The 26,972-nt window shown below is 41.9% G+C and overlaps 2 protein-coding genes and 1 long non-coding RNA gene across 4 annotated transcripts in view; 1 reads left to right on the top strand and 2 right to left on the bottom strand.

The window, feature by feature from the left end:
• Positions 1-841: 841 nt before the first annotated feature.
• On the bottom strand, positions 842-10,111 carry RBM22 (RNA binding motif protein 22). Its single transcript, XM_011223529.3, is given in 12 exon segments — positions 842-1,945; positions 3,210-3,341; positions 3,555-3,643; positions 4,396-4,560; positions 5,766-5,873; positions 5,875-5,964; positions 6,801-6,973; positions 7,075-7,175; positions 7,715-7,847; positions 8,472-8,501; positions 9,457-9,510; positions 9,953-10,111. Coding segments are annotated over 12 exon segments (1,260 nt in total). The 5' UTR covers positions 10,007-10,111; the 3' UTR covers positions 842-1,814.
• An 8-nt stretch (positions 10,112-10,119) lies between these two features.
• LOC117801575 lies at positions 10,120-21,103 on the top strand. The gene is made up of 3 exons (XR_004624267.1): positions 10,120-10,272; positions 20,462-20,699; positions 21,041-21,103. It is a non-coding gene; the product is annotated as an uncharacterized LOC117801575 (long non-coding RNA).
• Positions 16,305-26,972, bottom strand: part of DCTN4 (dynactin subunit 4) — a 30,047-nt gene continuing 19,379 nt past the window's right edge. For both annotated transcript variants that reach the window (XM_019798470.2, XM_002918137.4), the window contains 5 exons: positions 26,032-26,105; positions 24,007-24,061; positions 22,879-22,986; positions 21,366-21,463; positions 16,305-18,914 (listed from right to left, as the gene is read on the bottom strand). In XM_019798470.2, the coding sequence (XP_019654029.1) occupies positions 18,701-18,914; positions 21,366-21,463; positions 22,879-22,986; positions 24,007-24,061; positions 26,032-26,105 (549 nt within the window). In that variant the 3' untranslated portion in view covers positions 16,305-18,700. The remainder of the gene's footprint in view (positions 18,915-21,365; positions 21,464-22,878; positions 22,987-24,006; positions 24,062-26,031; positions 26,106-26,972) is intronic.

Raw genomic sequence — 26,972 nt, 5'->3', positions numbered from 1 at the left:
TTAATTCTGATTTACTCAAGAAAGATTGACATACCCATAGCTGGACAGTGCACAAAATTTAGTATCTCCTCCTTCTCAAAAAGGCAAGAATATATAATTGGAGTCATATATTTACATATATATATATATGTACAGATATAAACTTGGCAATTATTAACACTGTATGTAATCCACATCTTATTCACAAATTGGTTAAAACCCTTTTACATGTTCAAAAGTAGACCAAAAACAAAAACAAACTGAACCCCACCCAAAATGGTGTCAAAGTACTTGGAAGTACCCTCATTGATTCACATTTGGTATTACTAGAAATTAAATTTTCTAAATCCTTCTGGATTTTTAAAACTTAAAAAAAATCTTAATAAACAAAAAAAGAAAACAAAACAAAACCGAAGACGAAGCCCTCTCTAGAGGGGAAAAAAATTCTCCAGAGAAGCTAAAAATGGGTATTTTACGGGTTATGTCCATCCCTTAAGTATACATTTTAGGTAAGTGACAGAGAATCGGCTTCCGGAAAAATGGAATTTCAGATAACTTTTGCTTGTTTCCCCTTAAAACGACTGGTATAATACAGCAATGACTTTTTAAAGCTACCACGGATCAATCACCACATGGCAGGTTCTGCATGGAATGCCCTCTGTGCGTAATCTTATTTCAACCTCATACCCGTAAGCACTTACTAAAAAGGCTTGGGCCTTTTTCCCATCATAGAATGGATACACAGATAAAAATCAAAACAGTCTAAAGCCAAAAATTTACTGGTTTCTAACTTCTACTGACCTCAAGGTGAGCTACCAAAGGATAAAGAAAACAAAAATCTAGAAATAAGCCTATGACAACGTTTGGAAAATTGACCCGTTTTAATTTCTTAAAAACAAAAAACACAACACAACATCCGATTATTTTTACCATCTACAATTCAGTTATATCCAAACATTCTAAGACCAGAGTCCCCCAGCCAGAAGCGGGGGCTGCAGACGAGACGCTGAAGACACACGAAGGTGAATGCTAGAGATGACAGCCCCAGCTGGTCACAGGCCTTCCAACACGCGCCGGGGCCTTCCGGCTCTCAGTTTGTTCACGTGTTTTACAGGAAGCTCTTTGAAGTAATTTCATCCCAGACACCAGATTTCTTCAATGATACACAGCTCCACGACATTTGTGTTTCCATCCAATTGACAGGAATAAAGAGCAATTTTTGTATTTGTCTTGTTTTGGTAGCGCAGAGAAGTAAAACTATCCGCCAGATTCCTTTAGTAATAAATGAGGAAAGGAGAGGTAAGGAAAGATCTGGGCTGTGCTGGGTGCTGGTTTCTACTTGTCTCTTTAATGTTGACTTCTGAAGTTAAATCACACTCATGCCACTACAATGATTAGTAAGTAATCTTTTTGCAGATGATAAAAAGGAAAAATACCCAATGGACATAAAAATGGTCAAAAAGATTTTACCGCAGGTCAATTTTTCCCCCCCAAAAATGATACAAAATGAACATATAATTGGGATGGTAACTCCGTTAGACATTCCGATTCACCCAGTTGCTTGTTCGCCGTGAGAGTCAGGAGAACAGGCACTAAGTGTGATTAGTAATGTTATAGTAGTAACCAGATGTGTTAATGGCAGCTTATTTGAGGTCCATCAATCCTTGGAATATGTGTAGGGAAGCATGGCTGTCGTTCTCCGACTGCCCACATCTGAACACATTCAGCTACCATGGAAACTACAAAGGAAGGAAAAATATATTTATTCCAAGATTCATGTACTGGGATTTTTAAGCGCCCTTTCTTCTGTAAAGCCCCGGAGTGGCGATAATGTGCTAGGGACTGCTGTGTTTCCCGGCATGAGCGCCCATCCTCTGAGGGTCCTGAGAAGGATAGTGGATTGGTCCTGGAGCCCTCATGAAAGGAGGGGGTGGTCCCATTGGGTGGAACATGTGTGGCCCAAAACCTGCAGATGGGAGAGGACAAATTTGTTAGGCTTGCAGTTTCCTTAACAACCTTTCAAACCTCTGAATCTTCCTAAGGTCAAAACCACCTACACAGAAATCAAATTGACAAGGGGCTTCAGAAAATGTCAGTTCACAGACTTGCTTAGGACGTCTACCTGTAGTACTTCCTTGGTTTTAGAAACCTGTTCCCTCACACCAGGTTAAAAGAAAACTCCAGGTTAAAAAGAAAACGGGACTCAAGGTATCTGTTGGGATGTCATCTGAATCTTTGACGTCTATCGAACACGCCAACCCTGTCGGATAGGATTCAGTCAGGATTTGGGAGGGGAGGAAGAAATCAGGCAGAGGCAAACCCTGTCACCACCATCAATACTTTATCGTAGAATGGAGGGTGTTCAGAAACCAGGACTTCATTAAAGAGGATGGGGACTCTGCCACAGGAGAACCGGCCACTTGTGACTCACCTGTATGCTTCACATCGTCACTGACAGCTTCTAGAACAGCGTGATACAAAGTGCTGGTCCTGTGAACTGTTTATTACTGCCCCCCCCACCCCCAAGGATAAAGCCATATGTAACTTGAGCCAAAATTTAACTTAATTATAAGACCAAGCACACTGTTTAGTTCATCTGACACATTTTTTGTAACAAGACTTTCTTAATGAATTTACATCCTGGCACAGCTCTGTATCTTATAGACAGGTAATGAATGCTTTGTACAATGACACACACATCTACTTTAAGCAATGACACTCTAGGACATGTTAGGATTTAGTTTAGAACACGGGACAGGGGCGCCTGGGTGGCACAGCGGTTAAGCGTCTGCCTTCGGATCAGGGCGTGATCCCGGCGTTATGGGATCGAGCCCCACATCAGGCTCCTCCGCTATGAGCCTGCTTCTTCCTCTCCCACTCCCCCTGCTTGTGTTCCCTCTCTCGCTGGCTGTCTCTATCTCTGTCGAATAAATAAATAAAATATTTAAAAAAAAAAAAAACGGGACAAATTGATGATAGATCACTACAATCCAGTAATTCCCATTGTGATTATACATATACTCAGATCTTTAGAACACTGGCAACTTTCCTCTCCTTGGCAGGCCAGGAAAAAAATCAAAGATCAGGGACCCTAACAAATCTGGTTTACTTGCAGACCTCTATAGAGGAAACTCAAAGGATTTAGACATGATAATGAGGTGTGAAGACAGACTCTCACACGGATTTTTCTGAGCTAAGTGAACCTATTTTCTGAGAATGACTGACGTTACCTGGGGGTGGAGGCGGGGCAATACCAGGGGGTGGTGGCAGTGCGATGTTCACTACAGCGGGAGGACCACTCGGGGGCAGGTTGAAGTAGTTGGCAGAGGCTTCTTCTTCTGCTGCAGGAGGAGGAGGAAGAGCTGGAGAACAGAAAAGAGCCAACAGTCAGAGGGAGGACAACCGCGCAACACTGTTTCCCCCTCTTGTGAGTCCTGGGCTCCAGAGCTGGGAGAGAAGGGCTGCTGCAGGAGCGAGACCCAGCCGGCTGGTCTCTCCTCACAGGGAGGAACGTCAGGGCAGTGTGAGCATCTGAAGTCAGCAAGCTACTGGGTGGGCAGGAAGTCTGCATTCACCTCCTGGCAGTCCTGGAACGGGCTCGAGCTTGATCCCAGAGTCTGTGGTTCCGTCCTTCTCTTTTTCTTTTCCTCTGGCTGCTTGGGACCTGGGGGACACACACAATGTCAGCACGTGGTCCCACCTTCTCTCACACCCCTGCTTCTCACATTTCTTAGTCAAGCAGAGATCCTTCGCTCCTTGCCTCCTCTTCAGCAAACACTCCTTCCCCATAAAGGCCACAGGGCAGAGTGGAAAAAAGCAAATGTTTTAAAGCCAGAAAGACCTGGATCCAAAACCTGCTGGGAATGTTGTATGGACGAGAAGAGGCTACCTCTGCGTGTCTGGCGTAGTGTTGACGTAGCACACCGGAAGCACCCCGTCCCGGGCACTGCTGCTCTCAGTGATCTCCTTCCTGCTTCTAAGCCAGAAATCCGTCCTCCCTTTGAACCTTCAGGGTATTTCACCTGTGTCTCTCTTACACAATCATCACTTTCAAACTTGAATTAGCTTTTCTTCTCCCTTGGACAACTGGCCTCTGGAGGGCGGACAATCTAGGTCTAATGCATCTATAAACTCTCAAATCCACTTTTCATACCCTGGCATCACTTGGGTCTATAATAGCTGGTCATAAAAAACACGAACCCACAAAGGAGTAGATTACTACCATCAAAACCTTGAATGAATTTCCAAAGCAGGAGCTTCCCAATGTCCACAAGATTGAAGTGTTAGAAAATGAAAAATTCTTTTCAACAGTCCTACTGATTTAAATCTATTCACCAAAAACATATTAGTCCCCAGATAATGGAACACTTCCTTGAAAATCTCAATAAAGATGTTTGACAAGAGTCTAATTCTCACCTTCCCCATTTCACGTTGAGTCTACGGCCATTGACGATCAGCTTATTGAAGGACTTCTCCGCAGCCACCTCTGCAGCCTGCCTCGTGGCAAACTGGATGAACGCGCACTGCTGTCTTTGCACAACGGTGATCGTCCGGATTTCCCCAAACTGGTAGAAGTGATTTCTGAAGGGATACAAGCAGAGAAACAGGAGAGTTAATGAGAGACTCCCAGGAGGTTGTGATGGATCATTCACTCTTCCACTGACTCACGAGGCAGCTGGCCCCATGGTTATCTGTTTAACCACCTGCAGGCAGTCCCCCCCTCATACCCTGCCCTACTGTGGGTGCTACTTACTGAGAGAAAGAAAAATAAAGAGTAAATAAAGGTTTACAAACATCTCAGAGGTTTTTCCCATGGAGGAAAAAGGGCTTCGGCAGGTTCCTTAAGGACCAAACCCTACATAAGGGTCTGGCAAACTCAGCCTCCACGGCCCATGAACCAAGATCATCTAAAAAAATTTTTTTAAGATTGTAAAACAACAACGACAACGATGATGATGACGACGATGACGATGATGACTAAACAAAAGGGAGAAGAGGAGGAGCAGGGAAACGTCTGCCAACTAGGAGGACAGTCCGGCTCCCTCAGACCAGGTTTAATGGAGAAGGCTACAGAGGGCATGTTATACACTCATAGGAGATCCCTCTTCATTTATCTCTTTGCAAGAGGTAATTTCCATCACTATCTATCCACATGTCTCATCTAGCCAAGCAAAATACAAGCCAAGGATAATACAAATACATCAAACACAAATCTCTTTAAAAAGTCAACAGTTTAAACCATAAGAATTTTATAATTGCTAGGTTCTCCCTCCTTGATGTAATTAATCATAGTTGGCTATGTGCCATATTTTAAAAATTCTTATTGGCTACTAGGTCAAACAGAATCTCACGTAGGGGCACCTGGGTGGCTCAGTCAGTTAAGCATCTGACTCTTGATTTAGGCTCAGGTCATGATCTCAAGGTTGTGAGATCGAGCCCCGTGTCAGTGACATGCTGAGTGTGGAGCCTGCTTAAGATTCTCTCTCTCCCACTCTGCCCCTCAATGCCCCGCTCCCCGCTCACGTGCCCTCAAAAAAGAAAGAAAGAAAAAATCTCATGTAATCATTACTTTATGCAAGGATTAAGTAAGCACTGTTGATGAACATTACTACTCTGGCATCAGAAAGGATAATTTTATAAAATTCCAGTAAGCATGATGCTAACTATAGAGTGGCTAAAGAAAAATGTACTTTGTACAGAATTATCATGCTTGCCTGTGTTTTTGCCAAACAAGTATTCCAGGGCAGTTAAAAGCAGAAAGAGCTCATAAAATTTTATCTACAAACCTTAGATCAGTCTCAGTAATGGTATCGCCCAGGCCACCAACATACAGTGTGGTGATAGTCTTATCCTCTGGTGGGTCCAGACGAGGCATTGTTGAAGCCCGCTTTAAGTTTATCTGCCACAGGGTCATTGATACCATAATATCGGTCTTTGATGTTCTGATCAGCAAGGGGGTCATCTGGATCTGTTGGCTTCTCATGTCTATGGTTCAGGAAAGAACAGTGCATAAAGGTGAAACAAAGGAAAAAACTTTACAGGTATCACCCAACAGTAACTACAGACACATACCCAGAAACACCTTTTGAACTAGAAACCACAGCCATACCAAAACATAATTATCACGACAGAGCAATACCAAAGACCTGCCATCACACAAAGACCTGCCAGCTTCCTAAAAGCCATTTAAATGGCCATCTAAGGTAACAGAGTTTCTTTATCAAGAAATGTTTTTGGCACAATCTGCTCCAAAACAAAAAGTAACCAAAACATGGTTACCCTTCTCTAGGTCAATGGTTCTTAATGTATCTGAGGTCTTGCATTCCACTGAGAATCTCATTAAAGCTATGGACCAGCCCCAGAAAAAAGCATACATAATTTTTTTTCTGTGGGTGTGGGGTTAACCAACCCCAAGTCAAGAACTCCTAGTCCAGATGCTTGGCGGTCTTGACTGAAACATACTCACACATACTTCAGAGACCTGGCCTTCATTGGACTTCAATGATACACTGAGATTCAAGCTAGTTATACCATGACAGTGATGACTTGCCTAGCAGGTGGAAACTTTTAGAGTCAACATCTGTATTATATGGCATAACAACTTGGTTTCCCAAGGCCTGGTTATGAGTAGAAGTCCCATTATAAATAAAAACAATTTCAACAAGCTCTTCTAAATGTAACAGCCCTAAGACACGACATCTATCATACTAGTTGTATAAACTTGTTGATTTTAAATCAGAAATAGTTTAAACTAGCACCTCCCATTTCTTAAATAACTAATTATCTGAAAGCCAATAATGAAAGTGTAATTCAGCTCTTGCCTGTATGGACACTCCTCTCCTCTCTTACATTCTCCTTTTACCCAGAAGGAGCAGATGTGGGGTCGGTTCCTCTTGTAGTAGGGTGTGGTCCGGGCCAGCTTGAGCAACATGTCACTGGTGGATGTGGCTTTCCCCAACATGCCAACTGGCCGCGTCCCATCAGAGTTAGAAATCTATAGAGGGATGGCAAGTTCCAAAGATAAACTGTAGAGACTGTGTCAAACCACTAGGATTCTACCAAATATAAAATTACATCAAGAAAGTGGCAGCATACTTCTCTCTCCATATTCTGTGTGTAGTACTCTTTGTTGACATCTGACTTTGGCATATCATCTTTAAAAGACAATCCTGCATCACGAACCTGGATGGGCAGGCCTAGTACAAAGGAAAAGAGGAAGAAACCTCAAGACGTATCTAAAAACAAATCCATACTGAACCTACACACAAATACAACATCATTATTCCCTTCTCCAGCTTCCTAGGTATCGGAGGCTTTATTTTTATTCAAACTCTTTACTACCATCAGGCCAAAACTACCACAGAGCATTCTATGAAACTGTCCAAATCCCTGAGCTGTCATGAAATTTGAAATCAATGTTTTAGAACATTATTTTAGATGAACAACATTTGGTTACAGTCAGACTTGACCTGTAATTAATAAATAAAAGCTTAAATAATAAATAATAGCTTTTACTAGAACAGCATTTATTTAAAATAAATGTAAAAAATGCCTTTTTAAAAAAGATTTATTTATTTGACAGAGAGAGAGAGAGAGAAAAGTAGAGCACAGTGGACACTCCGAAGTGGGGTCAGAACCAGAGGTGGGGTGAGAAATGGGAAACAAAAAGACTGGTTTGTTGTCGAGGTCACCTGCATCTGCATGCTTTCAGATCTGTTAGACAGGGCAGACGTACCGTACTCCAGGTCCAAGAGGCAGGTCTGACAGACATTCTTCAATTTACTGCAGGTTTGGCACACTTCAGTTTTCTTGAAACGCATGCGGACCCCGGGGCACCAGCGAAACACTGTGAATGGCCTGGCACAGATCTGGAAAACAAAATAAGAGCCACAGAGTGTTAATGGTGCTGATCTGGACAATAAGGCCAGGAGATTTAATAACAATGGGAGATTGAACAAAAAGATCCTTTGAATCTAGGGTTTAAAAGAGACCTTAGCAATCATGCAGTCTAAATACCATCTGATGTTTCAATTCCATTTATAACACCCTTCCCTAGGAGTTAAAAAATTCACATAGTACAGAAATGAAATATTCAAAAGTCAAAGTCCTCCCCACACTAGAAGTAACCACCACTAATAACATCACCATTAATCTTTTTGGGGGACAATGGGGAGGGCCGTATACTCCTTTAAGAATCTTATGACAGCTATGACCTTCCTCCTCTCCTAAAATCCTCATGTTTATTGTCAGATAACACTCAGTATGTCATCTCAGGGGGTTCAAAGCCCATCCATCCACAGACACCAGGTTAAGAACCTCTACATTAAAGGGCTGACTTTCTTACCTCTCACACTAAACAGTTAACAGTCAAAGAGTATATAAATGATATATGAAAGTCTGTGTAGCATTGACTTTTATTGGAGAACCTCAAAGCCCAGCAAATAGAAAAGGAAAATAAAATTAAATCGTTATTCTTTAAGAGATATACTTACTTTACATTCCTTCCCATACTTTTCTTTGGTCTGAAACAGAAAAAATAGAAAAGAGCAACTTACAGAAAGACAAAAACTAGATGTCTGCCTCTTCCCTAAAGACAACCCAAGAAATGTGTCTGGTGAGCCCCAGCATCCTAATGAAGTAATGGTGGTGGTGGGGGACCACCTACTGGAGGTGGGGGAGAGGAGATACATTCTAACATGCTACTATGAATTATAATCTCTTAAGAATCTTATGGATCTAACTCCAAGTAAATATGTATCTTTCCACTGCCACAATTCTTAGGCTCACTTCCGGCTCCCAAGTTCTCTAAGAATTAAAATTCCTAACAGTTTCGACAGTCCCCAAATCACGGAGGACATAGCTCTGGCCAGCCCATTTTACAAAGGTTAGTCAGGGGTAACTACTGTAGAAAGACCCACCCTGTGCAGATACTCTGCATAGAGTCAATCAAGATCTCTGAGATCGATCACAACACAGCCCTATTCTAATTAAATGTTAATTACTGATTATTTTACCCTCACTTATAAGGATGCGGTTACCTTACACTAAAGAGACTACAAGAGGCAGTGGCCAAAAGGCATTTGATTAGGACAGCTACTATCTAACCCTGATTCTCCTCCTACCTTTCTAAGGTTCCTGGAGTCAGCATATCTGAATTTCAAATCCAAGCTCCACTCCTTACTTGCCATATTGAAAAGACATAACTGTCTCTGCCTCTGGTTAACAGACCTAACTGCGAGGTAAATAAATGCTCAAGAAATATTAGCTGTTATGTTACGACTCCTACATCTCAGGACTTTCGCTGAGTTCCAAAGACAGAATAAGCATGACAGTCCTCTGCAAATCGTCTCATGCTTTGGGTTAGTAAAGGAGCATCAATACTTTGGCTTGGCTAAGAGAAGCATTTCACGGACAGCGTGCAAATACCACAATACTGACAGAACCCGAATAACTCCCGTTTCACACGCGATCACTCACCATTCGGATATATGGGTTTTCTCCAAGACACGTCTGGCACAGAATGGGGAAGTCCTGGTGAAAATGGGAAATCTGGTTAAGGGCCAGTGTCCGAATACCCTGCCATCTCAGCCACACTCGTGGGGACGGGGGGAGGGGAGGCGAGGAGCGAGGATGGGGGACAGGGTAGGGCAGGAACCCGAGGTCCAGCACGGGCCCGGTCGCGGGAGGGGGCGCTGTCTGCACTTCCGGCAGGTGGCGGGAGAAAAGACCAGCTCGAAGTGAGTGGAGAGGGCAGGGGTGGGAAGCGGGCTGGTCCGGGACCCTGGCTAAGCCCCCCCCCCCCCAAGCCCGGAGGAGGAGGGCCGCCCTCCAGTCTCCCGCTCTGGCCGAGCTAGGCCGCAGCGCTGGCTCCTGCCCGGAATTCCCTCGGCCGCTCCACAGCCACGGCCCTGCCTGTCCGAAGGAGGCCTGGCTCCGCCGCCTCTCTCTGTTCTCCTCCGGCAGGAACACTCACCGCATCCTCCCAGTTCTGCCTGTTGTAGGTGTTGGAACCCAGAGAGGTCGCCATCTTGAGAGCGTCTGGAGGCAGCCGGGGCTTCCGAGTTGGTAAAGAAGACCGCCACAATCCCGTCAGGCCCCGAGGCTGGCTCCCGGCCCGTTGTCGCCTTATTTATGCGTCTTCGGCGCCCTTGGGGGCGGCCCTTGTGCGTCATGACGTCACCTGGAATTTCTTCGCTTAACAATTGGAGTGCTAGTGGGTTGTAACCTGGTGCGAAGAAGAGCCGCAAGTACAGTTGATTTATTTTAAAAAGAAGCGAAAAAATGAAGAAAAAAGTAAGGAATGAGGGACTGGGATTAAAACGGCGTAAACTCCCATGGAGCACTTATTATGCCTAACGCTGGGCGAACGTCTTGCTGTACCAGTATCTTAATTCTCCTAATTTCTCTGTAAGGTTGCCAGCTTTAGCAAGCAAAAACACAGAACGTCTAGGGGCGCCTGGGTGGCATAGCGGTTAAGCGTCTGCTTTCGGCTCAGGGCGTGATCCCAGCGTTGTGAGATCGAGCCCCACATCAGGCTCCTCTGCTATGAGCCTGCTTCTTCCTCTCCCGCTCCCCCTGCTTGTGTTCCCTCTCTCGCTGGCTGTCTCTATCTCTGTCAAATAAATAAATAAAATCTTTAAAAAAAAAACACACAGAACGTCTAGTTAAAGTTGAAATTCAGATAAACAACCATATTTAATATAAAAATGCCCAAACATATTTATACTAAAAAATGACTCGTTTATCTGAAAGTCAAATGTAGCTGGATGTCCTGTATTTTATCTGGCAGCCACTACCCTCTAGGCAAGTATGATTGTCTTTTTTTTTTTTTAATAGAAAAGGAAACTGAAGTTTAGAGAAATTAAGTAACTTGCTTCTTCTGGTCGTGTAACTAATAAATGGTGAAGCCACAAATCCATATTGTTAACATGTATCAGTAATTTGTTCCTTTCTATTGCTGAGAATTCTAATGTATGGATGTACCAGGGGGATTTCAAAAATCCATATGCCAGGTGATAGACATTTGAGTTGTTCCAGATTTCAGTGAATATTAATAAAGCCATTATAAACATTCACATACATGTTGTATGGACATACGTTTTCATTTGTAAATACAAAGGAGTGGGATTACTTGATCAAATGGTAATTATATATTTTCCTGTATGAGAAAGTTCTTGGATTTATCTGAGCTTCTTGAATCTATGGTTTGTTATCTTTTAAAAAAATATTTTATTTATTTTATTTTTTCCTAGTGGGGGAGAGGTGGAGGGAGAGAGAATCTTAAGCAAGCTCCGTGCCCAGCACAGAGCTGGAAGCAGGGCTTGATCTCACAACCCTGAGATCAAGACCTGAGCTGAAGTCAAGAGTCAGAAGCTTAACCAACTGACCCACCCAGGCACCCCCCCTTTTTTTATTTTTAAGTAAACTTTATGCCCAGACTGGGGCTCGAACCTGGGACCCCAAGATCAAGAGTCGCATACTCTACTGACTGAGCCAGCCAGGTGCCCCTATGTTTTGTTTTGTTTTGTTTTATCTTTTGTTATGTTTACAAATCCTTTATTAATAAAGTTTTTAAAATTATTTAAGTAATCGTTACACCCTACATGGGGCTCAAAATCACGACCCTGAGATCTAGAGTCAAATGCTCTTCCTACTGAGCCAGCCAGGCACCCCTGTTTTGCAAACTCTCAGACATCATTTCTTTAAATATTGTTCTGCCTAGTTTCTTCTCCATCTGGGACTCCAATTATATATGTTGGATATTGTTCCATAGATCTTGAATACTGTGTGGTTTCATTCTTTTTGCGGGGGGAGGGTCAGTTTGGATAATTTCTATTGACCTATCTCTAAGTTTCCTGATTATTTCCTCAGCTATGATGAGTCTACTGATGAGACCATAGAGGATATATATTACCCATGTTTTCGACTAGATTTTTCAATATATTAATTAGAGTTTAAGTCCCCGGCTGATAGTTCCAACATCTGAGTCATATCTGTATATGGTCTTATTGTTTTGTCTATGAAAAATTAGTTGTTTTTTCTTCTTTGTGTAATTCAAATTTTTTATTGAATGCCAGTCATTGCTTATGTAACAGACTGAGATAGACAGTATTAATACTTGGAAATGGGCAGATCAGTTCTGTCAGGCTATTTGTGTGGGATTTGGTTCAATCCAGTCAGGAACTGAGCTGGGTTTGGGTTTTGTTGTTGCTATGGTTGCTTTCAGTGCATTACAGATTTCACATCCTCTAGCATTATTTTGTGCTTTAGGATGGGGCTGAAGAACTTTTCTCAAGCGTTCACATTTCATCCTTAGCTTTCAGCTGTTCTGCACACCTGAACCGTAGTGGTAAGTCTCTATGGCCTTGCCTGTCCCCCAGCAGCTGTTATTTGTTATTAGCTCCTTGCTATGTTGGTAGTTGGGGATGGGTTGGGGCTTCTTTGTTTGGGTTCAGCCTCAGTCTTTAGTAGGTCCTTTGTGGCCAGGCCTTGGAAATGGATTTTTCTCAACATTCTTGCCCCTCCTGTCTGTGGCAGCCAAACCATGACTTGTGTTTGTAGCTGGCCTTGTGGGGGAGAGTTTCCTGTCCTTCCCGCAGTGGTAGAACTCTAATGGTATTGGTTGGTATGGAATCCTGGGGCTTAGGACTGAATCTTGCCCCCCAACCCCAAGAGTAGAGGTTTTTTCTTACCAGGTCCCAGCAGCAGTGGGTCTTTACCTGTGCTCTGGGGAGACACGATTTTCTGTTCCTCCCTGAGTGGCTTAGGCCTTTTTTGCTCCTTATGAGGGAAGAGCCTGGGCAGGAGGATGCAAGCTCTCCAGCCTTTCCCACAGTAGCAGCATGCCTCTCTCCTGCATGCCTCCAAACAAAGGAAGCTCTGTAGAGCCCCAGCATCCTCCCCTCCCTGCAGGTCTTTCTCATCAATAGCTGGTGGGGGTTTTGGAAAGAGCTTGTGAGTGCATACAAGCTCCCTTAGTGTCTTAGGCTCTCAGGGATCTTACACTGTCATGTTAGCCCAAGTTTGACCTTTTTAACAGTTAAGGTTTTCGTTCATTTCCTCTTACTGCTCACATGATGATCAACACTTCGTCCTCTCATGCTGTGCTACAGGTGAGCCAGTCTACAAGTCTGATCTCTCCTTGGGAGGGTCTGTCCCTCCGTGAAATTCGGGCTATTTGGCTGCTCTCCCACATCAGCTCTCTGATAGATCCAATAAAATTTATGATTTTATCATCTATCCACCTTTTCTCAGTGGGGAGTGACACTCTTTCCAGATACCTGTATCATAGGCAGAAGTGCACTTCTGAGTGATCTCATTTTGAAATACAGTTTAAGAGAAACACTTTTATCACTTCTGTAAATGAAAATTAGTATCACATGTTTAGATGTAGCCTTAAAAACAAGTACAGTGAAAATGAAACAGTATTTTTTTAGTAAGTGGCTACTGTTGGCTGCCAAAGGCTCTGAACTAGATGCCTAGGTTTTAAAAAACGAGCATGTGTTAGATGTTACAAACATGAGTATTGATACTTTTTCCCTAACAGAAAGATAGGGCTAAAAAGGATGAGGAAAGTATTTTCACTGGCTGATTCCATATTATTTACTTTCATTTAATACTTAAAGCATTATCTTGTGTAGATGCCTCACATTGTGAAATATATTTCACTATATATGTCCCTGATCGCCAGAAAATGAGGATAAACAAAGTTAAGTATTGCCACTGAGCAAGCCACTCAGCTCTGAGTTTTGTTTCTTTGTCCAGGCTGCTCTTTCAATGGAATAAAGGGGAGACAGATGATAAAGGGGCCTGAATTTGAATCTGAAAGAGTCTGGAATCCAGTAACTGGGCTACACGCATACAAAACCCCATAAAGGAAGAGGTAAATGCCCCGGAGAGATACAGTGCTGTGGATCAAAGTCATGTCTAGATGGAAGTAAGGGAGAGATGGGAAGGGAGAGCAGGGAAGTAATTCTGGAGAAGGTGCAGAAAGAAGGAAGAGTATTCTAGGTAGAGAAAACACCAGAACAAGAAAGCTCAAAGCAAATGAGGTATTTGGCTTATGACAAAAAAGAGGCTCATGTGTATTAAAAAAAAAAAAAAAAAGGCACCTGGGTGGCTCAGTGGGTTAAGCATCTGCCTAAGGCTCAGGTCATGATCCCAGAGTCCCAGGATCAAGCCCCACATCGGGCTCGAGAGAGTCTGCTTCTCCCTCTGCCCCTCACCTGGCTTGTGCTTGCTCTCTCAAATAAATAAAATCTTTAAAAAAAAATAAAGCTAAAAGATCAACAGCTATATATCTAAGGGAAAGGGTGACATTAATTTATTTAACAAATATTGGGTGCTTACTATTTGTCAGGTATTCTAGCCTCTGCAGATACAGCAACTTAAAAAAAAAAAAAAGACAAAATCCCTGCACTGTAGAGCTTATGTTCTAGTGTGATATGTCAGAAAATAAAGTATATATTATGCTGGTGTTTAGTGCTATGGAAAAAAAAGGAACGCAGCCAAGGAGGATAGGGAATATGCTTAGGGGAGGGCAGTTTTTACACCACAAAATAGGGTGGTCAGGGAAAGCCTCCTAAGAAGGACGTATTTGAGCAAAGGCCTGACTGTGATGAGGTTGTGAGTTACACAGGTATCTGGGAGGAGTTTTCTAAGCAGATGGAAGAGCTAGTGCAAAGGCCCTGAGACGACACCTGCCAGGGTAACTCAAGAATAGCAGAGACTTGTGTGGCTCGGGTGGGTAGAGCATGAAATAATGGATGAATTCTGGGAGGCAGTGGTGGGGGGTGGGTTTCATATCATGTAGGACCTCATTAGCCATTGTAAGGAGTTTGTATTTGTTTTGCTCTCGAGCAAGCTAAAAAGCCTTAGTTTGAAGTGGAAAAATGCCTTATTCATTCTGGCTGCTGTGTTGAACATTGACTAAAGGGTGGGGTTAGGGCCAGGGTAATGGTGGAGAGGGTATGAAGTGGTCACAGTTTGAAAATGGAGCTGATAGGATTTGCTGACTTATTGCACGTGGCACGTAAAGAGTCAAGGTTGATGCCAAGGTTTTTGTTGTGAGCAACTGAAAGGATACAGTTGCCATTTAGCTAAGGGTTAATGCAGGAGAGGCAGATGTGGTGAGAGAAAGTCTATTGTGGTTTTGAGCTTTCAGACTAGTCTAGAGTTGGTATGTAAATTTATTTGAGAGAGACAGAGAGAGACAGAGAGTGCACTCAGGGGAAGGGGCAGAGGGAGAGAGAGAGACTCTTAAACAGGTTCTGCACTGGACGTGATCTCATGCGGGGCTTGATCTCATGCCCCTGGGATCGTGACCTGAGCCGAAATCAAGAGTCCATCCCGTAACCCACTGAGCCACCAAGTGCCCCGGTATGTAAATTGAATAGATGGTCTGAAAACGGTGAGATCACTAACAGTGAGCAGAGAGAAAAGTGTAAGAAATGAGACTCTGCACACTCCTTATGGAAGAAAAGTTGCCACTGACGTAGAAGCAAAACCAGGAGCTTTGTGTTCTGGAAACCAAGAAAGGTTTTCAAGAAGGCAGAGATCAGCTGCTAGATGCTACTGAAAGATTAAGCAGACAAGGACTGAGAATCAGCCACGTATTTAACAATGTGGATTGCTGAACTTGAGAGCAATTTCAGTGATGCGCTGGAGTGGCCGCCTAAGCGGAACGGGTTCAGGTGAGAAGAGGAGAGCTACTCAAGGGTTTTGAAGGAGTTTTGCTGTAAAGGCAGTAGAGAAATGGGGTGGCAGCTGAAGAGGGGCGTAAGGTCAGTTTCTAAACTGGGACAAATCCTAGCACACTGATGGAAAGATGGAGAGCAGAGGGAGAACTGCTGAAATGATATCCTTGAACAGGTGAGAGGATGCGACCAGCTGTGCTAGGTAGGTGGTGGGGCCAGCGCCAGACAGGAGCGTCAACAGTTCATCTATAGTACCGGGAGGGAAGGAAGAGTTCCAGGAGAACAGGGGAAGGGGGAGAGAAGAGGCTACCTGTCAGGGGTGTGCCATTTCAGATATCTGAAAAGAGATCTTTGGGAGCAATGACCCGGGGTAAAAGCTGATAGAGACCTAACAACATAACATTTATATAATGGTTCTGTGAATATGTTTATATGGAGCCCAAGCCATCATCTACCTCTATGTTATAGTGAAATAACTTGACAGGAGGTTTCTGCTTAGTTCATTTAAAGAAATGGAAGAGGGAGCATGCCCCACTGACTCTCTACTAACTCTCTTCACTCCAAGCCAGTCTTCTGACTCTGAGCCACTCTATTCCATTCAGCCTTCATGAAAGCAAATGAAAGACACACTCAAGCTTTGTCTGCTTTATTTCACTACGTCAAGCTATAAGGCAAAACAGGAACCTGTAATTCATAAAGATCAAGGAGTGCCTCTCATTCCCAAAAGGGACCAAAAAGGATGTTTCTTCACAAATATGCATGACATTTATTTAGCTCATGACACCTATAAGCACTCTGAACAAAAGAAACCTCGGTGGGCTAATCAAACCACACATGGAAATTAACTGAGCTTTATGTTTCCGAAACTGTAGTTTCTAGTGCTAACGACGTCCCACTCGCCTACAGTGGTGCACACGGCGTATGCACTGACAATCCTGCACCTGATCTAATGTAAAAAAGCAACAAATAAAATTCTGAATTCACCAGCTGCAGGTGTTGACTCGTTTCTACTGATACACAGAATACTGGCTTGCACTGAAAACCATTTTGAGGAAACATTAAAACAATGGCTCTGTTATTCGTCAAGTTAATTTGGCTTCTGAAGAAAAAAAGATTCTATGATCAAAAGTATTTTTGTGTTTCTGTGTCACATGGGGGTGATGAGACCCATTACTTCAACATTATTACTTTGGGGAACAAATACTAGCTACATGCCGTAAATGCACAATATACAAGAGTGTGTAGTCTGCAAATGTGTAAACACAGGAAGCCATTTTCTCCTTCGACATCCGGGTCCTCCACTGGCAGTGTGGAGCAATGGCTTCGAGTAGGCTCTAGTAGGTAGTGAAATAAAAACCGACACTCTGTGGGGTCACAAAAAATTAAACTATTTCTCTAGTCTGCAAATTTGTCATTACACAAGCCCGTCCCAACTCCTAAGCGGCCAAACCTTACTTATTATTGTCATAATATTAGAGATATGTGTATTTTTTTCTTATACTGCAGCATATATATTACTCTGTGGAATATTGTTTCAAGTCAGCTTGACCTTTTGAGTACAATTTAGTGTCTTTCAAAGGCTTCCTAAATATTTTTATCTTCCAGAGGGAGCTAATAAGTTACTATGTCCTGTCTGTATTCTAGATTACTATGTATCTTTTTCTTTTTTTTTTTTAAACTAAAGGCTTGAACTTAAAAACAAAACCAGGATAAACAGGAAATTTCTCTTTTCCCCAAAAATGTTGGCCACTTGCTAACAATACATTTACAGAAAATGTGGTGCAGATGGTGGTCTACTTGGTCAAGTCTCATTTTAGAAAACGTCACAGAAATTAAGGTTAGCAAGCCAATTCCGGGATAACAAAAGAAAACAGCATGTGTGCTGTCAGCAAGTATTCTAGGCTACTAGCTGAACTATTTTATGGTTTACAGTCAAAACGCCCTTATTTGACACACCATATGATAAAAGTCTTCAACTCAGGAAGGGGAAAGGTTCTTTATCTCAATATCCAGTCTGCGATTCAAGAGATTGTAACTGCTATTTTTTCCCCTTCAAATCAATGGAAAGAACATTAGTTGGAATCATGCTAAAAACCTGACCTTTAAAATGTTTTCTGCATTCCAGAAGTGAACTTGTCTACCAAGTTTTCTTTGGCCTCTTTCCAGGTGCCAAGTATTTAGAACAACTTATTGGTTAAAAAGGCAGAGCAGAGGGGAAGGGGAGGGAGTAAGACATAGAAGGGCTACCTCCAGATGACAACGTTAACCCCAGCACATTGTGGCAACATTTAAAATGAATGGAATTCGCCACCCCCTTGACATGACATGTGATTGCTTGCTTCTCCAATTCTTAAAAGAAAAAGTTCCATATTCTAATAAGAAAAAAATTTTAAGAGCACCCGATAAATATGCATCCTGTATTTACTTAGAAGAGGGCAAATGAGAGCGCCTTAAGAATCACACGGGTTTTTCCAAACACCACACAGCTAAAGACAACGTGACAATTCTATTTTTCTGTCCAGTGGAAACCTCAGCAAGATGGGAGCCATGATGGCAAGTGAAGGGATATGTTTAGACTGCTAGATTATAGCTACATGGAATGCAGAGAGCAGCTGAGACCAATGCTGGATCGTTAACAGCAGGTCTGCCTTGCGGTTATCATCTTATCTGTGAGATTGTGATCCTTTTAGAGATCAGACTGGGAGATAGTAGGGTCAGAGCTTCTCAGGTGGTAAATCTAATGCCCCTCCAAAGAACAGCCATCCCCTTTCTTGGGAGGGAACTATGCTGTTGTTATTCGACGTGCAGGGTTCAGTGAGGAAGACAGATTTACTGGTATTAACAGAAGTGAGAGCGAGAGGAACAGCAGTTAGCCAGTGTTCCTACTGCCTTGCCAGTGCCCCCACCCTCCCAGGAACAGGATTCAGTAGTGCATGGGTACATCATTACGAACAAGGCTTAATGAAGCAGCGGCTTCCACATTTTAACGTGGGCTCATGGTGTCCTTTGCCCCACCAGTGGCACCTTTAAGGAAGAAGCGGGCCCAAGCTGAGTTCCACATGCTGGGTAAGCCAGATGACTTCTGTGCCCTGGTCACTTTCTTCGATGGGACGGATGGGGGCCGCCAGGTTTTTAAAATCATGCTTCATCTTAAAGCACACGGTCACTTCGCCCTCCTCACGTTGTGGGGTCACTTTGATGAAAATACCCACTTTGTTGGCCTTTCTGAAGGCTATAATGCTATGGAAAAAAATAAGTACAGTATTAGGCAGGTCACAAGAAGGCCAAGCCACTAAAACTTACATTTTCTCTGATGACAAGTTATGACCACCATCTCGTTTATTAGCAATAAAGAGTTCTTTCAGCAAAATGTCAATCTTTTTAATATTACAAAAGTAAAATACAGTCCTAAAAAATTCAAATGGGAAAAAGTAAGTCTTTCCTTATTTTCCCCTTCAACACACAGAGAAAAACTACAAACACTTGGTTCTTAACCTACCAGATATTTTTCTATGAGTTTACACTGCTTTTTTAACCGACACAAAAGGGGCACACTATTTATTCTATTAACTTGGTTTTTTTCCACTCAGTTTATCACAAACACCTTTCCATACTGGTATATGTAGATCTTCTCCATTCTACTTAATGGCTACATAGTATTCTATTATAGATTTACTGTAATTGGTATATACTGAAGTTATTGCCAATCTTCCTGTCATAAACAACGGTGCTGTGAATATCCCTTTACATTTATCTTTGTGTGCATGTGATAATGTTTCCCTAGGATACAGACTGATAGTAACTCAGAGCTTTAAAGGAATTTCTGGAACACCATAAAACTAGTGTTTTTGTAAACAAGCTCTGTAAATTAGAAATTTTTAGAATAGGAAATTAATCTCTTTAGTTGAGATTTCCATTTTGATTTTCTCTGACATGCACCTGAAGTTTTGTGCTTTAATAACTTAGCTTCAAACAAAAAGTCAAAGGGCAATGAAACAGAATTTGATCTACTATTCAAATAATATTCTAAGAAAAGTTACTGGATTTAAACATTTACACAGTATTATATCGTATTAATTTCCAAATATCTGAAAGTCCTAAAAGTGCAATGTGAAGTATAATTAATTCAATTTTTATTAATTCTATCATGTAATCTAATTAGAATTTGATATCTTCAAGCTTTCCAGCAGGTGACCTTGGTTTAACAAATTTCTATACTGAATTAATGTCATTTAAGGATCCACATAAAGCAAGGACTACAGAGAATGCATCTTGTATTGTATTAACCCAACGCATTTTGTACTGTAGTAAATAACTAAACCCTTGATCTGTAGGATTCATTAAAAAAAAAAAACTCAGTTAAAAATAGTAAAAAGGAAGAAGTTAGTGTCTTTCTAGCCTAATTTCCCAGGCAACCACTGATCTCTGGGAAGCTTTAAAAAAAAAAAAAAAAAAAGCAGGTTTCTCCCCCTAGACCTGCCAAGGAGACTCTGGGGTGGGGCCTGGGACTCTATAGAGCAAAACAAAACGCAACACATGCCTTGGTGCTTTCTGAAGTTAAGTTTGGCAATCACTGCACTAACTCATATTTGCCCTTTATTTTTTCCACCATCCCATGTTATTTCTTCTTCCTAATGTCTCGCTGAGGGAGCTTTGGATCATTCTGTTGAAAAAACCTTACATGCTCCTTGTGCCAGTAAACAAAGCTATTCTTTTCAGCTCCAAGCCCACCCTCTATATCTTGCTTTGTGACACAGGATTCTGCTGTCCATGTCTCTGCTTTGTAGGCTGGCTCCCTGTCAGGCTCATGTCAAATGGAGGAGTTCTAAAGGAGACTAGGAACCTGGAGGGGGAAGGGGCTTGCTCCTGCCGAAGAGCTGCCTGTGTGTGTGGTTCCTGCGAGCCTCTCTCCAGCAGTGCTTCTTCACCCAGGAAGCGGCAGAACCCACTGCAGTTTTAGACTGGATCCTGACTGATGTATCCTCACCCAGGGAAAGGTTTGGTTTTTCACTTCTCAGTTATTAGGTAAGAGAAAGTCAAATCTATTACTCAAAGGGAAGGCGGGGAGATGTAAGTGGACAAATCCAATGATAAAACTATAGGGAGAGAATACTGTATCCTGTCCACAACTATTAAAAATCATGCACTTGAAAATTTTTATTAACAGGGGAAAATATTTACTATTTAAATGGAAACAAAGATTAGAAACTGCTTACAAAATGACCCAATGATGGAAGAAATATATGGAAGGACAAACACCAAAATGTTAATGGTGCTTATCTCTGGCAGTGGGATTTTATTTTCTTCTCCATGGTTTAAAAAATATATATATATATTTTAAAAGATTTTATTTATTTATTTGACAGAGAGAGAGAGTCAGCCAGCGAGAGAGAAAACACAAGCAGGGGGAGTGGGAGAGGAAGAAGCAGGCTCCCAGCAGAGGAGCCTGATGTGGGGCTCGATCCCACAACACTGGAATCATGCCCTGAGCCGAAGGCAGACGCCCAACGACTGAGCCACCCAGGCGCCCCTAAAAAATATTCTGCAAATTTCTGCAGTAATTATTTTTATAAACAGGAAGAAAAAATCATCTTAAAAAAATCAAGATAAGAAAATTGGGATCTGTAAGTGGGCCTCCTATATTAGCCAACTGTGGTATGTTGGGGGGTGGGTCACTAAGAGATCACTCACTCAGGATCGTCCTGAAAGTCCTGGGGTTCTGCCAACTCGTCATACTCCGCTGCAGCATCCTTGCCAGCTAAAATGAGCTCCTTGGGAGGCACCACCACCTGGAAAGTAAAACAGAGAGGGTCGCCTCAGAATGGGTCAATGTGTTACAGGACACTCACTCAACAGAATACAACGCAGTAGTACACCAACCCAAACATACGGAAGAAGCTTCAAGTTTCAAGAAACAGTACTATTTCACTTATACAGAGTTTAAAAACATACTGTTTAGGAACATAGACATTTCTAGTAAAAGCCTCAACTTTGTTATGTCAGAGGTTAGCAGATAACAATGTCAACCACATTTGTAATTATGGATACAAATGAGTCTGCGGAGGTATAAAGAGAAAGAAAGGTAGCAAGTTTACAAGCTGGGTGTATACATCAGGAACAGATTTCTGTCTCATGGGAGCAGGTTTTTAGTGTTACTAAAAAGAGCAAGGACAGATTAGTGTCCACTCTCTTTGAAAGTGATGCTAATAAAGCGAAATCATTAAAAAGCAGAAGGAAAAAAAGAAAAAGGGGATAAAGAAATTCTCTGCCAATAAGTATTCTTTGAGTAACAACTAATTAAAGATATAGGCATCATTTTTATCAATTTTGGTTCTGAGTATCATGCTGAATTACGAGTCAGTAATAGATTGCCCATTGAGTAAAGTTCTTGATCTAAAATTTCAAATACTAGATGAATCGCCAAGTAGCAAAATGAAGAAAGGCCACATTTTTTTCATTCAACTAACATTTACTGCAAGTCAAAATCATCTGTTTTAATAGTTAGTGCTATGTGTACTGTATCTAAGTGGAGGGCATCTAGAGGAGGCAAACCAGCGTTTAAAAGGACATGTTATTTCCTAGGAGTCTTGAAGCCTAAGTATGTGTTAGAGAGGTGGGTATGTACGTCAGGGAATGGCACTGTAGGTAGAAAGAATGGCATCTGGAATTCTCCAGCATGGAAGTTCATAAACATTGCCATCTGCTTGGATTATACGCATTAATATGTATAATTTGGAGAATGCTAGATTTGGGGATCTGAGGAAGGTCATCCTGGAAGAACAGACAGACAGAGGACCACTGAGAACCTCTTCTGCTATGCTGAGGAATTTGGATTTCCTCCCTAAGTCAGAGGGATGCCAAATGATCAGTATGCCATGACCAAAGTTAGATTCAGAAAAGATCACTCTGGTGGCAAGACAGATGATAGGCTGGAATGGAAGCAGGGGTGGATTCCAAACAGGTCAGCAAGGACATCACTGGCACAGTCCAGGTAAGAAAAGATGAGACCTTCAAACAGGGCAGTGGCAGTGTGATTGCGCATAAAGTAAAACAAAGTAAAACAAAACTCAGGAGGTGAAATCAGAAGAACATGATGACTGCTTGCATGTGGAAATGGAAGACAGCATGGAGTCCTTTAAACCAGGTCAAAAGGCCCCTCCAAGGAAAAGTCAGGGTCCCTCAGAATGAAGCAAAATGCTCCTACCTTAGCAGTGCTGTTGATATTATCCGGGTCCCCCTCGTCGCACTCCAGCAGCGTCACGTGGGTGAGGTTCTCCACTGGATTCGTAAGTGTCAGGAGGACCTGGCTCTCCTGGGGAACAGGACAAGCCTCTCTCAGACATGTTCACTACTGCCACCTAGGTCCACTTTCTTAGTGCACTGAGAATTTCACAAAACCATCACCTCCTGCCCTGCCCCCCATTACTCCTGAGCAGTAACACGCACCGACACCTCTACATCACCACACTCCCCAAGGGCTCGTGGACTCCTGTTCTATTTCTTACATATTAGGCTACACATGCTCTGGAGTTACATGAGGAAATGGGGCAGATACCACAGAAAGGGCCAAGTACTAGATTCAGAAATTCTGAGGAATGTACATTATCTAAGTGATTAAAGTTTACAACTCTTGCTCCATCCAGTCCTCCATTTAAGGACTCCTGAGCAATAACGTAGTCTGCCTAGTCTGAAAGTCCTCATAAATAAAGTATGAGAGCCACAGGGTTGCCAGTCATAGAAAAAATCATTCATTAGGACCCTAAAAGACTTGTAAGATTTCTTCATAATTTGCCCTTGTTTGGTACTTTCTTGAGATTAGTGAAATCTTTCAGATGAGCGTGGACTCCATACATGTCTTCATAAGCAGCGTGAAAGGAAAGAACTAAAGTAGCTGTTGCAGAATATTCTACAACTCATGGTGGGGGTGAGGGAGCACAGATAAGGAACTCCAAGAAGAGAGGGGCTGTGGTAAAGAAGAAATCGGTTGGTTCCTGGTATCTGATACACGCACAGACATGGGATGTGGAGAGTCTCCTGGCTGGAGAAGAGCTAAAGATGTCTGTGGGGTAAAACACCTTCTTTCTTTCTTTCCCCACCCATGATTCCATCTTTACATAATGTGCAAGCTGCTCCTTCTAAATGTATGTCAAAGATGCTGTTGCCAAGAATCCCAGCTTAAAGAAATAAAAAACCCCAATCCCCTTCTGATGTCAAACTTTCCTTTCTATCCCTTGCTCCCGAATCTAATGTTAAATACACACAGCCACCCACATACACATACACACACATCTCTGATCAATCCTGTCTTCCTGTTAATAAGCAAAGTACTAACCTTCATGTAGCGAAGGTTGGGAATTGACATGATTCTCACTTCTGGGATATAATTGCTATGTGTGAATAAAAAATATATTAATGTTCACTGAAGTCTTAAAATTATTGTTACTTTGTTTTTACGCGATTTCAGCAAAAATGTCTTCAAGTTCATTAAAACATGTCACAGAAAAAGAGTTTTTATGAATCATACCATCACAGTAAGAACTTAAGACATGAAACCAACTAGTACTGAGTTCTTTCTGAAACCCTACGTACACTTCTATTTAGAGCCTATATATCTGTGTGCATCATGATATCTTCCTTATACATTTGCTAGATACATTTTTTGAGATTTTATTAATCCATTTTTGTAAATCTAAAAGGCAACTGGTTACAGGACCCATGACTGACTTAGTAACACACTGCAGAGGTAGAAACACACTACCACATACTTACCAAATACTTTTATAAAGCACTATGTGCCAGGCAATGTTTTGAAAACTTTAAATTTAACTTATGCAATATTCACTGTGACTGCATGAGACAGTTGTTATCATCATCACCCCTATTACAGAGATGAAGAAACTCAGCTTGGGAGGAGGAGAAGTAACTTGCTGGTGAGTGGCCAGGATTCAAATTCAGGCACTGTACCTCCAGGGTTCTTCCCCTTAACCACTATGTTTTGCTGCCTCTTTAAGTAAGACAAGAGAATACTATACTCACATGTGCTTAGTTTGAACTCAGAATCATCCAGGGTCAAATCCCAGCTTAGTGTTTACATACCTGTTCTTTCCTCCAAAGTGAACAGACCAGCACTTCTCAACATTTTTGACTGGTGGAAGGACTTCTTTTTAATTGCTGCACAATATTCTACAACCCGAGTGTACCTCAATCAACTATTTGTTAATGGTTAATCGGCTTGACACTGAAACGGTTTCTAGCTTTTTGCCATTAAAATGTTACAATACATATCCTTACATATGTATCTTTAGATACTGGTGGTTTTGTTTCAACAGAATAGATTTCTAAGACAGTACCCCTGGTTTGGTCTATATAATTTTGTCTTGATATTCCAGACCACTCTCCAAAAAGATTCTAGCAATCCACAAGCTTAGCAGCAATGTATGCAAATATGTTTCCCTGCATTCTCATGAGCACTAAATGCTCTTTATTATTTTAAACTTTTCCTATCATGTCTCAGCATCTTTCCATGTATTCACTGACCATTTGAAATTCCTCTTCTCTAAGCTGCCAGTTCAAATCCTTTGTCCGACTCCCATTTTTATCTTTCCAATTGGTGGGAATTCTGTCTTCCAGGGACATTAAATTTTTGTCTGTCATGGAGTAGCAAATATTCTTTCCTGCTCTATTGTCTCTCTCAGGATTCTGCTGTCAACTTTTTTTTTTTTTTTTTTTACATCTCATGTTTGTTTGTTTTTTTTTGCTAAGGGCCAGCTATCTATTTTCTTTAGTGGTTTCTGCGTTTCCTGCCTTACTTAGTTCCCTTTAAGCATTTCTTGTCCTGAAGTCAAGACAACATTTTAATTTTTCAAAATATTTTTGTTTGGTAAGTGGTTTTCGTACACAAAATTCCCTTCTATTAGCAAGTCCCAGGGAATTAACACTAATAATCACTTTTATCCCACTCAATGACTGTTATCAGAACATAAAATGAACATTGTTGTAGGGATACTCTTTGATTTGCTATACTTGGTTATTTTTTACTTCGATAATTTGGATCATTACCAAAATTAGGTACTTTATAATTTGTAATCAATGACCAGTGACTCTCTGTCCAAAAATCAACTAACAATCACTGCCCAGACCACACCATCACTGTGTCCCTGATGTAAACACCCTTGATTCTCGGTCTATAATTTGTCTTAAACTTCATGGTATGCAACTCGAAACCTAAACAGAAGAAACAGCAAGATTATTCTGATGCAGGATTTCTTTCCTTTTTTTCCTAAGCCCAGAGTAAATACATTTCGTGTTGAAAAAAGTCAAAGAACAGTAACTAAAACACCAATCCCAAAATACTCACACAGCAACCAGTTGGATTTTGAATTTGATAGATGTTGGATTAAATTCTGGCTTGCTCAAATTATGTTCACATTTCTAAAAAGAAAAAATTGTAACATGTATCAGAGGAAAACACGAACATACCCTCCTGGATCCACACAGCGCTAAATTTGAAAGGACAGCATTTACTCGAGTTTTGTTTTATTCTGGGGCAAGACCACACATGTTTTGAAATAGTATGTATGCTACTGATGGCCAAAATTTGCAAAAGATGATGTTTTGGACTTCTCTGGACATAAGCAAGCACACTATCAAATAGTATTGTACCTTTGCGGTGCTTAGTAACCAGTGAAATAATAACTAACACATACTGAGTACATACCAGGTGTGTCGAACGATGTGCTCCTTAGTTTAAGTGGATTTAAACATCACATCGACTTTATAAGGCAAGTGTAGGTACCAAAACTATTATTGTCCCCACTTTACACAGGATGAAAATGGGGCACAAAAAGGGCAAGTAATCTGTACAACTCCACAGAGCCAATAAGAATTAAAGCTGGTCAGGGTGCCTGGGTGGCTCAGTCAGTTAAGTGTCCAACTCTTGGTTTTGGCACAGAGGTCATGATCTTAGGATTGTGAGACCGAGCTCTGAGTCAAGCTCCGCACTCAGCTGGGCCTCTGTTTGAAAGTCTCTCCCTCTGCCTCCAACTCATGCTCTCGTGCCCTCTCTAAAATAAATAATCATTAAAAAAAAAGAATTGAAGCTGGGATTTAAATCCAAGTAGTGTGGGGGCGCCTGGGTGGCGCAGTTGTTAAGCGTCTGCCTTCAGCTCAGGGCGTGATCCCAGCGTTATGGGATGGAGCCCCACATCAGGCTCCTCTGCTAGGAGCCTGCTTCTTCCTTTCCCACTCCCCCTGCTTGTGTTCCCTCTCTCACTGGCTGTCTCTGTCAAATAAATAAAT

This window comes from Ailuropoda melanoleuca, chromosome 3 (genome assembly GCF_002007445.2).
Source record: "Ailuropoda melanoleuca isolate Jingjing chromosome 3, ASM200744v2, whole genome shotgun sequence".
NCBI classification, from domain to species: domain Eukaryota; kingdom Metazoa; phylum Chordata; class Mammalia; order Carnivora; family Ursidae; genus Ailuropoda; species Ailuropoda melanoleuca.
Note: the sequence above shows the minus strand (reverse complement) of the source record. Positions and strands in the feature narration are given on the sequence as shown.